General features: G+C 43.5%; 1 protein-coding gene across 2 annotated transcripts in view; it reads right to left on the reverse strand.

Moving 5' to 3' along the window:
• The window catches only part of LOC147427699 (uncharacterized), a 78,645-nt gene that overhangs the window by 21,698 nt on the left and 44,839 nt on the right, over positions 1-12,108 (reverse strand). For both annotated transcript variants that reach the window (XM_086497671.1, XM_086497672.1), the window contains exon 8: positions 4,199-4,632. In XM_086497671.1, coding sequence (XP_086353797.1) covers positions 4,199-4,632 — 434 coding nt within the window. The remainder of the gene's footprint in view (positions 1-4,198; positions 4,633-12,108) is intronic.

The raw sequence follows: 12,108 nt of genomic DNA on the forward strand, positions 1-12,108 counted from the left end.
GAGCGAAGGACCTACACATAGAGGATCCATACAGAGGCAGATCAATACTTTTGAAAGAGGGTCTACTCGAGACGGCCCACCACAGGTTACCCACGCACACCCTCATTGAGGCATTCTTCTTGATCGATCCATCCAACTTCGCCCCTCACGACGCCCTATGATGCAAGGAGCTTCACATCGTAGATAAGTTTACATTGGAGGCCACAGAGCATTGTTGAGCGACGTCGAGCCCCCCCAACAAGAGACCTGGCCATGGAGGACATTGAGGCCATACTACAGAGACCCATGAGAGAGTTTGTAGGATGATCACCATTGTATAGTTTCTCTATTGTACACCTCAGTAACCCTCATGTGATTGTACCCCTCCCCATATGTTTTGAGATCAGGTATTATGTGATGCTGACGATGATGATGATGAGGAGGATATCATAGATGACGTCTACATTGGAGGCCACAGAGCATTGTTGAGCGACGTCGAGCCCCCCCAACAAGAGAGCTGACCATGGAGGACATTGAGGCCATACTACAAAGACCCATGAGAGAGTTTGTAGGATGATCACCATTGTATAGTTTCTCTATTGTACACCTCAGTAACCCTCATGTGATTGTACCCCTCCCCATATGTTTTGAGATCAGGTATTATGTGATGCTGACGATGATGATGATGATGATGAGGAGGATATCATAGATGACGTCTACATTGGAGGCCACAGAGCATTGTTGAGCGACGTCGAGCCCCCCCAACAAGAGAGCTGACCATGGAGGACATTGAGGCCATACTACAAAGACTCATGAGAGAGTTTGTAGGATGATCACCATTGTATAGTTTCTCTATTGTACACCTCAGTAACCCTCATGTGATTGTACCCCTCCCCATATGTTTTGAGATCAGGTATTATGTGATGCTGACGATGATGATGATGAGGAGGATATACGGTAGGCTTACATACCTACCCACTCTAGGTAGCCTCATCTATTTCTATTTTTATGTTCCCTAGACAGTGTACTAGAGTCACACATGGATGTAACCTTTTCATCTCATAAGTCATTTTGGCCTTTTGAAGACGTTCATATAACATTTCATTTCATTCTTCATTTCTCTTTCTTTTGGCGGAAATAATAATTGTATACTATGTACAAAGAGACCTCTCGGGATGCTCAACGTCCTATCACCGAGAGGAAGTACAAACCGAAGTATGCTATCCATACAAGAAGGTGGCATATAGGAATAGTGCAGAATGAACAACTGAGGGGGTGCATAACACAATGTGATGTGGCCCTGATTCAAACTGAAAAGAACTACAGACCTTGCCCATGTCTGAAGGAAAGAGTATCTATTAGGCTTGGAGGAGCCTGCTAAAGTATCCACAGGCTGCGAGCTCAGTCCAGATAGCTGTCAAGGTGGTCGATGTCAGTGAAAATTGTGATCCCAGATGAGCAGCACGAGCCTTCCACATATTCGATAATGTGATGCTATATATCATGATTAAAACTGCACCTCGCAGATGGAGACCACAGTTGGTGGAAGCATCTGAAGAGTGCGTTGTCTTGATCCATAGACTAAGCCCCAAGAAACAGACCGCGGACTATGAGCTTGGCAAGCAATACAATTCTCTGCAGCTCTGGATCAGTGATGCCCAAACCTCCCTCCTCTCGAGGCAAGATAACGGTGCACCACTAAACTCGAGGCCATGCGTCTTTGGAGCCAACTGCACCACTCCACAATAAAATTGTGCATTAAGCAGCGCATTGTGACATGACTCTAGGGTGAAGAGTCATGCACGACGTAGAAAACCAGGCGGTTGCAAGAAGAACCTGATTTACAATGAGAGCTCTGCCCACCATAGATAAATGCAAGAAACACCAATGGCAAAGCTTCCTCCCTTATAAACTGTAGAACTGGCTCAAACTGCTGCTCGTACAACACATCAATGCCAACATGAAAGCCCAACCGAGTGAAATGGGTAGTAACCGCGGCCCATAAACTATCCAACATATGCGTATCATACCGTGTCAAAAGAAAGGTGTCATCTACATACTCCTGGTCTAACAAGTCTGGTGAGCCACCCAAAGGCATAGCAAGGCCACCCAAGCGTGGAGTCCTGCCTCCCGAGAAGAGTGGCATGACCACAGCAAAAAACAGAAACAGGTATGGTGCCAAGGGGCATCCCTGCTAGACAGCACAAGAGATGAAACTTTTGCCCAATGTGACCCCTAATTGTAACAGCACTAGAAACAGTACAATAGAGCGCAGCAACTTTTGAAATCCACTGCAAAGGAAAATCTATCCTCTGCATAGTGCCCTCCGGAAAGCTCCAATCCTCTCGATCATATGCCTTGTCCAAATCGAGAAGCATGATAGTCCCTAACTGTCTGGACTGTCCCATCCACTCCATTGCCTCAGTCAAGAATGCCTAGGACTCACGGTGGTTATGATGATTTATGGACTATTGTGGATAGCTTTAGCAATGAGAGGCTGAAGAGACTAACGAGAGTCGTTAGCCTAAGGACATGTTGGCATACTATCAAAGAAACGCACAAGCAAATATTGGCACACACTCTTTAAAGATATTTGGTGGAGTTCATGAGTTATCTGGTTTTGGATGCCAAACCATGCCAAGTTTAGTGATTGAGTTTAATGCAATGTCTGCTACATACAAGTAGCCTCTCCACTCCTTTCTCAACAGATTAACTTGATCTTCTGTAGTATTCATCTGGTATTGCTTTATAGCATGCCAAGAGGTACTGAAACAGCAGTACTACCTACAGAAATTTTATGTATGTACATAAGGAATGCCAAGAGGTCATGAAACAACAGTACTACCTACAGGAATTCTATCTATGTACATAAGGAATTCTATGTATGTACATAAGGAATGCTGCAATATTCTAAAATCTTCAAATTCTTGATCACGATAAACTTGTTATTTGATTGACTTTTTGTGAGATAAATGTCTACAGCGTTGCATCCCAGGACATCAGACATCCAAATCAGGTATAATGTGAAATGTTGGACCAAGATGTGATGGCTGATGGCTTGCATCTTGCCTAACGCAAAATGTTGGACGCACGTATAGGATTATGAAATGTTTTCAATTTTGTTCACGATCTATGGTGTGTACGGTAGGTGTGAGTGTACAGTATACTGTCTGGTACTCTTTTAGGTGTGAGGGGGAGTATGCCATAAAATGATAACACGGCAGAGACTCTCACCAGTTGATATGACAGATTTATGTACGGCTGCTAGCAGTGATGACATGGGGTACTGATGTGGCATGTATGGACAAGTTGTACAAAGGGATGCTGATGTGGCAATTTTCGTAGGTTGTACAGGCAGTGCTGATGTGGCAGCCAGTTACGCAACTGTTCTCCTACTCGGATTACAGCCATAGGTAGCCACCCTCATAAAAATGAGCCGCGTGAAGGACAACCGAGCCAGATTTGACATAGAGAGAATTTCTACTAAGAGGCTTCTCCATTATTGTGGTGTAGTTATCTCAAATTTCTCTTCCTTGTTTCCTTTAGCCAGGGTCTCTGAATTGTAATTGATTGATTGCTCAAAATAAAATATGACTGTAGTCCAGTTAGCTTGCATGCAACTGCTGAAAATTGCAAAAGGCATCTCCAATCCTATTACCAGAACCCTTGCTGCTCAATGTGCCTCTGTAAATTCAAACCCCAGCACTGCCAACCAACTAATTGACAATACTAGGGAAATCTAGAGCTACTAAGCTGTACCCAAGCATTCCAGATAACCATTGATGCATGAAAAACCAACGCACGATATAAGGCTAACATCACAAGGAAGAAACAAAGATTCATCCAAAGAAGAAAGGATATCAACAAAAGTAAACATGCCATAAAGAAACTCTCTGCTAGTAGTTTGCGGTCTTGCATGTATAAATGGCATGCAGGACACAGCCTTGAGAACTCACATCAGAATTTACACCAGAGCTTGAAAAACTTTTTTGATATTCAAGAACTCAAAAGGAGGTTAGTTAAAACACTGAACATGAAAAGGACTTTGGGCTGGCAGTATCTGGAAGTGACTTCCTGTCAGAGTCCCTGGCTAGTCATTAGAAATCTCTTCAAAGGAAGATAACCTCCCAAGCCCCTGCAAAGCCAGCTGTACTCATGCAAGAAATTTTCCACAACAATGTTTACACGCAAGTTTCTTTAGAAACTCAAATAAACTTACATGTTCAGAAGTGTTGATGGAGCAGCACGAAGGACAGCCAAAGCTTCCTTCCATTGCCATTGACGATGAGGAGATGGAGCCAACCGTTGTAGCACTGCCAATCTCCAATTCCAGTCCTCAATAAACCTTGCAATATTAGCATTTTTCCATTCCCAAGCTTTTTGGCCAGAAGCATCTGTAAATCCTTTAGGAAAAGAACAATCCATCTTCTGATCCTCGAGCTCACTCAAGGTGGTAAACATGCATTCCCGCAGAATTTCAAGCAATCGCCCAATGAAATCAATAGTTGTTATCTTTGTTGCATCATCGCTCCCCAAAATGTCTGTTCTGCTTTCCAGGATTGACTTAAGCTTCAATTCTATTCCAGTGGGAAGGGATGACGTTGATGCATCATCCATGAGAAGAAGATCAACAACAATGCCCATAAAAAATATCTGTCCATAACAAGAGCAATTTCTCAACAAAAAACATAAGGCAGAAAAGCCAGAATTGCTCAAATATAGTGTAACGTTAATAAAGCTCCGCCTTTGATTAAAGTACATGGTGGCAGTTACTAGCTTTCAAAAACCAAGACTAAGTGGTGGAGTATTTTCTTTAGATATTCGGTGCAGCTTATTGAGTTAATTGACAATTGGCGAGTTGGTGTAGGTAGAAGGTTAAACCTGACAATCCAATGTTGGTTTTCAAAATAACAAGATGGATACAATAAAACCGTGTAAGTCTGCCAACAGTATCTCATCTGCCTGGACACAATAGCATATCCCGTCATACCTCTGAAAAACTAATATCCCACGCTAACAAACTCCCAGCTGAAGAGTACTTCAGATCATTCTACAATCAGGGCTATTACAACCCGACTAATTAGCCCACTTTTGGCAAAATTTTCCTAAAGAATATCATTTTTGTTTTTGACTAATAATTCAATAGCTTTCTAGAGCCAGAGTAATTCCCATCCAAGATCCAAAATAATATTGGAGTATGGACGGTTGTGAAATAATATTGATTTCTTAGCCTTGTTGTGAGCGGCAAGCCATGGCAAGTCTGTTAAATCACTGCAACAATCACCGAACTGAACCGAAACAGCAAAACACTTGAACTTTAGAGAGATAACATCCCACAACAAACATAAAGTGGCGAAGTTCCACTCCTAGAAGAGTTGGCCCCAAAGTCTGGCACTCTTTCAGTACTTTTTATCTTGGATAATCCACAGAGTACAACTGTAGGTAGTCCTCTGCACATGTGCAACCATGCACTGATTTGACTGAACTGGCCCCCAAGGTTCATATTTAAAAGGCACTGCAGCCTAAACGCAAAAAGCTGGCGCTAACCAAAAGCAATTGCTAAAAGTTTCTGGCGGCCATCTTGCTTTCACACTCACCCAAGCTGCCACGTCTGCCTGGATATTCTGTAGCGATTTCCAGGTGCCATGTCTGCATCTATACAAATGGCCACGTCATCTCTTGAGATCACTTTCTTTCTCCTCTCTTCTATCGGCAGGTTGCCACAGCATCACTTGTGACATCCCCCCCCCCACACACACACACCTTCTCTTTCCTTAAGAGAAGAGTAATGGTCGTCGATAATGCTTGCAGATTGTGGACAGAAAATAGCTCAATCTGCTTACATGCATTGACCACTTCAAAGCATACAATGGCACATAGACACAAGTCACTGAACAATCATAATCACATTCACATTCACTATCCCCATCGAGATCTTGGACATAAACCGTGTTGATGCCATGGCTTCACACTTTAGGAATGTTTTTGCTGCTCCTCCAACTTCTTCTAAAACCCTTCATGCACGCCCACTTTTGTTGTCTACAGTGTATTCTATTCTCTCGCCTCAAGATGCACAAGCAATGGAGGTGGATTTTACTAAAAATAATTGCACTCAATGTTACTTGCTCTCAGCCGATGGGATTCCCTTGGTTAGGATGGGCTCACTATTGGAAGCTCTTAAAAGAGCCTTTACTCTACATGACGGATGTTGTATGGACTAAGCAGAATTTTCCCATTATCTTGGAAAGAAGGCTTGCTGAAATTATTACCCAAGCAGGCGCTTTGTGAGCAGTATTCTCGTTGGCGTCCGATCACTCCTATGCCGGGTCATATACAAAATATTGGCTAAGATTATTGTACATCGCATCAAGGAGCCTCTTCTTGTGGGTATCCATCCGGCTCAGTATGGCTTCAACTCTCGTCGCCAAATCATGGATCATTTGGCTAATGTCTTAATTGGAATGAAGTGTGCCAAATATGCCAAGCAAGATGTACTCGTGATGCAGGTAGACATTGAGAAGGCCTTTGATACGGTACAGTGGGATTTCATTACCGAGACAATACGGGCCCTTGGATTCGGTCCTAAGTTAGCCAATGTTGTATATCTCTTGTATGCCCATAGTACATCTTCTAGCCTTTTGGATGGTGAGCTGCCTGACCGTTGGCCACTTGGATGCTCTGGCAGGAGCAAGGTTTCCCTCTTAGTATTTGGATCACTTGACTTTGCTTGGTCGCCTTCACGGGTTGCAATTACTCTCTGGAAATGACTTTATTTGGCAAGCTTATGCTAACGACTTGTTGTTCATGCCTCGGAATGACATGCGAGAGATTATGCAGGCACTCGATATGTTTGGGCTTGCAACAGGCCTTAAGGTCGAATTTCAAAAATCCAAACTCTTGCCTCTTAATGCACATGACTGGCATCATCTTTTGTGGCTTGGAGATATTCTTGATCCGCAAGTAATTGTCAGAAGACACTTGGGGTATTCTATTGGCCGGAAGGTACCCAATAATCAACAAGTGGATTGGGTTATGCAACCCATGAATGTCAAAGTGCAATACTCAAAACTGTCTACATGGCCATGACATGTTCGGTTCCGTATTGTTTAAAGCATGTGTCTAATTCTACTTGCCGTTGATGCATTGGCCTTGTCCTCGCCTCACATCGCTTATGTCTGATATATTATCTCATTTGTGGCGCACTAGTTCTTGAAAGAAAGGGCTTCATTTGTTATCAATGTAGAAACTATGTACTCCGAAGCGTTTTGGGGGGCTAAATATTTTGGACCTTCGCCACCATGCTCTTGCAAGGAAGGCCATGTTATTACCTACTCTTGCGCAGCAGTGTAAGCCACGAATAGTCATAATTGCATCATTATGTTAGCATGTTACCACTTACCCCTTTGGTCATTGGCAGACCTCCCTTTGGGAGATTGTGTTCACTAAGATGGTAGGTCGTATTCTCGGTTGCTCAGTTGCCTCTGGTTTACTCGTTGCTTGGAAAGCCGTTACAGCTCATCTTTCTAGACAACAACCAAATGGGAATTCGCTACAATTGGAAAGCATTCACTCGAGTAGGGTAATATCTCTTACTCTTGTTGACCAATCGCCACGTAAGGCATACTTCCTTTCTTGCCAAGGCATACGCACAGTGGATGATGTGGTTGACACGTCTGGGAATATGCTTAGTTTCTGTTAGGCAGCTGTACATTTTGGTTTGGGCATCCATTATCGCCAGATTTTGAGCGCGCTCGAGCACATGCTGGCTGTTTTTTTGCCATTCCTCAACTAGCCAATGGATGCCGTACCTCGGATTGGACTTTATGGGACAAACAATTTGTTGCCATTTCTGCCAGCAACATTTATGCCTCTCTTCTGCACGACTCTTGGTTGGCAGCCATTGTATTGCAATATGGTCTTTGCATAAATTTGATCAATGGTGGAGAAAGCCTCTTATGGAATTTGGACGAGCCATTTGCCTCCGAAGGAACATCTGTTCTATGGTGCTGCTTGCTGGGAGTTTTCCCTATTGGAACTCTCCTTTGTGCGCGTCATATCACCTCTTCTCATTGCATCAGATGTTCAGCCTCTGATGAGACTGTCAGACACCTGCTTTGGGATTGTAGTTCCACCAGGGCCTTTCTTGATCGGATATCAGTATGTATGCACCTGCACTTTCCCTCGGCAATTTTCCACAAACGGTTCTGGACTTTTAGCATTCTCCCATCGTCCCTTCAACAATTTGTGGTCTTCTTCACGTGGGTCAGATACTGGGCCCTATGGTCCCTGTAGCATCAATGCAATCTTCAAACATTCCAACAGCATCATGCGGATCCCCTTGCTTCATTCAAGATTTCAATTACGCAATCCTTACATTTTTCCCTTGATGTTGGGGACATATCCCTGGATATCCTACAACTCTTCTATGTTTGCTTTTAGAGCTTTTACTAAAAGGAACACTTCTGTGTCCTGCCCTTTGTATCTGTTCTTTCTTATGGGTTTTCCTCACTTAGGTTTCCCATTTGTAAATTAATTTAGTAAGATTTACAAAAAAAGATGTGTGTGTGTGTGTGTGTGTGTGTGTGTGTGTGTGTGTGAAACCAGTTTCTCTTTTTTCTTTCTCCGAAACAGATGTTTCAAAATCTCCAAACCCTGAAACAGACAAAACAACGTGTTTCATGTCACCCTGACTACATCTCTCAATTATCACAATATGCAGCCAGCTCCGACTCCATTGATCACGTTGTACATGCTCGACCACCTATAAATATTCACTGGGGCCTTACAATGTCAGAGCTCCATTTCCATCCCTTCTCATTTGACTCATTTGTCATGGATGTGAGCCATAATGAGTAACATCCAGCAACCAATCTAAGTGTATATTCTGGATTATCAATTGACATTTTATACACAGCAAAACAACATTTTGTATCTAGAAAAAATCACCTGATCGAGTAGAGAATACATTACTTGGGGTGGGCGCATCAGAGACCAGCTTGGCATGCGAATATGGAATGTACCAAGTAGGGGCTTTACTGCTGAAAACGCAGAAAGAGGAGGAGGAGGAGTGCCCGAATGCTGCCATCCTTTGATAAGTTCAAGCTCTTTCCATATCCTGAGTTGCATCGATGTGTGTACATGCTCTCGTAGTCCTGTGTCTGTGCACTCGGCACTAAGCGAGGCTAAACAGTAGGAGTTACTAGTTGCTGACCATGTGTATGCGAAGAGGTTCTAAACCAGCTGGGGCTATTCGTTGTGAATGTGAGTAGAAGAACTTCAACCATGCCTTCTACTACTGAGCGCTCTCCACAAATGTACCGTATTGTTGCGTGTATGTGTGTTCTATGTGCATTCGACGGTGTGTGTGTGTGTGTGTGTGTGCGTGTGCGTGTGCGCGTGCGCGCGCGTGTGTGTGTGTGTGTGTGTGTGTGTGTGTGTGTGTGTGTGTGTGTGAGAGAGAGAGAGAGGAGTGGTTCTTGCAAAATCTCATCCTCTGTGCACTCTGAGAACCCGCCTGGTAAGTGAAACAAGAAGGCGTCCATGCGTACCTTGCAATTCGGAGAAACCTTCCCATGTGTATTTATGAGGCCAACGAGACAGCTGAGAGGATTTATGAAAGCTCATGTTGTGTGGGTTGGTGCAAATATGCACAACCTCCTAAAATAAATTATGTCAGCTAGCCAGTTGCTAGCACGGCTCTATCCGACAAGAGTTCAGTTGCCAGCACGGCTCTACCCGACAAGAGTTGAACTCAAGACCTGTTATTCAAGAGAGAAATGGCATACCCAATCTACCACAGAAGGGTGATAGAACTAAATCCAAGTACTAATATTGTCAGTAAAATATATTTCAAGTGGGCGAGTTACAAAATTAAGGAAAAGTCCAATGAGGTATTTTTTGTCGGTATTGGTGTGTCATGGGTCATTTTTTTCAAACTGAACAGATTGTGGATAGCGTATACCAACCCATTCAAGCTTTATCTATAGCCAGCCAAGTTTTAACAAAGTCACTGCCATCCAGATACCAAGAGCGAGATCCTCAAAGAGGGAAACAGTCAACCAAGGGTTAGCCAGGGAATTGTCAGCTAGATAGATGTGTGTGTGTGTGTGTGTGTGTGTGTGTGTGTGTGTGTGTGTGTGTGTTACGGATAAGCATACCCCGGATGGAATTATGGTGGATTCAGGGGATCCTTGGGGCAAATTTGCTAACTCTTGTTTTAGATGCAGTAAATTCGGTCACATGCAATCGGAATGTCCTGAACCTTTTTTACAGCCCCCTCTTTCGGCTGTGCCTTCTTCTTCCCCTACCCCTGTAGGCAAATCTGTTGGAGAAGCTAAATCGAATGGAGTCCCTCCTATCAAGGTGACTTCTACTGCAGATAAAGGGAAGAACAAAAATCCGCCGTCTACGGAGGTTGGGAATGTAAATGCAGGGAAAGGCAAAAATGTTGCATCAAGTGATGTTGGTTCCTGGGTGGTACCTAAAAAGACGGTGAAAGTTCGTACTCCACCTTCCTCCCGTAATTATGTTCCTTTGGTTAACGCCAACAAGAATGTATTTTAAGCAGCTTCCTTGCAATGACAATCGCACGTTGATTGACGCTTGGGAAAAAGCAATGCACTCTTACAAGGATGTACTTTTGGGTGAGACTTCCGCTTCTCAAGCGGTTTCTATGGATAAATTTCCTGCTTTGACTCAGCGGACGGGTTCTGGCATGGATGTGGCGGATGGAGATGTCCCTATGGGCATCTCGACTTAATCCCTGTTTTTCTTGCCATTGTAAATATGGTTTTCAATGCATAGTCGCATTAAATGCATTTCATATAATGTGCGTGGGTTATGTAACCTTGATAAATGGCGATTGACCTGGCACTATGTACATACATGTAAGGCAGATATCGTGGTTTTGCAAGAACACAACCAGCATGACTTTGCTGGTTAGTGCTCTTATTTTGCAAGATATTGGATTGCATATGTTGGTTTGGGAGATTACTCAGGTTTATTGATGCTGGTTCGGCATGAGCTCCAGTGAGTTCTCTTGTTTAATGATCCGCATGGCGGTTAGATGGTGATTCAATGCTTGTTAAATGGTCACATGTATGAATTTGGAGGCATTTATGCGTATACATCATCTGGACAAAGGGCTGCTCTATGGCAAGACATCTCTTCTCTCCCATGGACCTCGAATGCTTTCCTTTGCGGGGATTTTAATAATACGCCTGAGTTCGCTGATAGTACTACTAACAATTCACATATGTTGTTTGCGGAAAAGCAAGAATGGGATAATCTTTTTGCTTCTACTCAGATGATTGATTTATGGAGGCATTTGCATCCAAATGCCTCAAGTTTTACTTTTCAGCATGCTGCCCACTCTTCTTATCGAGCTCGGTTGGATAGATGGTATTTGCTTAATTTGCAACAATATGAGGAATTTGTGTGTGAGGTCAACATCGATTATACCTTGCAGCTATCAGATCATTACCCTGTTTTGTTGGATGTGAGTTTTGGGCAGACTCGTTGTGATCGGGCTCTTCCTAGGAAACGCCTGCTAATGGTTAATAATGCTTATCTCACACGAGGTTTTTCGTGACATGATTTCGGAGGTTATTCCCCCTCTGCTTGCTCATATGCATCTTGATCCTGATGCTGCCTGGTATCGTTTTATCATGAGGGTGCAAAGTGTTATCTGTGACTATGGCACGCACTTCATGCAATGCACTCGAGGGGATGTCAAAGATGCAAAGCATACTGGTCAACGTCTGCAAGTGTTGGCTGATTTGCGGCCTTTGTGTAATTTTGATATGTCAGAGTTATATGAAGCTTCTGTGTGTATTCAGCGTAATGACAAGCGAAAGCTTGCAAAATGGCAGACGCGTGCCCGTCAACAGGCTTTCATGGATAAGGGCTGTGCTTCGAAGCAATTTTTTAAGCGTTTGCATCATTCGAGACTCTCACAGGCCATCAAGCGGGTTATGCTTTCTTCAAGTGTTTAGACTTCTTCAAAACAAGAACTTGCAGATGCCATGGTTTCGCATTATCGACAGGTGTTTGCTGCTCCCTCTCAAGCATCTTTGGCTGCTTGCCATGCACGTCAATTGTTGCTTTCCTTTGTTGCTCCGATTATATCTC

This window comes from Adiantum capillus-veneris, chromosome 23 (assembly GCF_014529385.1).
Source record: "Adiantum capillus-veneris isolate H3 chromosome 23, ASM1452938v2, whole genome shotgun sequence".
In the NCBI taxonomy this organism is placed as follows: domain Eukaryota; kingdom Viridiplantae; phylum Streptophyta; class Polypodiopsida; order Polypodiales; family Pteridaceae; genus Adiantum; species Adiantum capillus-veneris.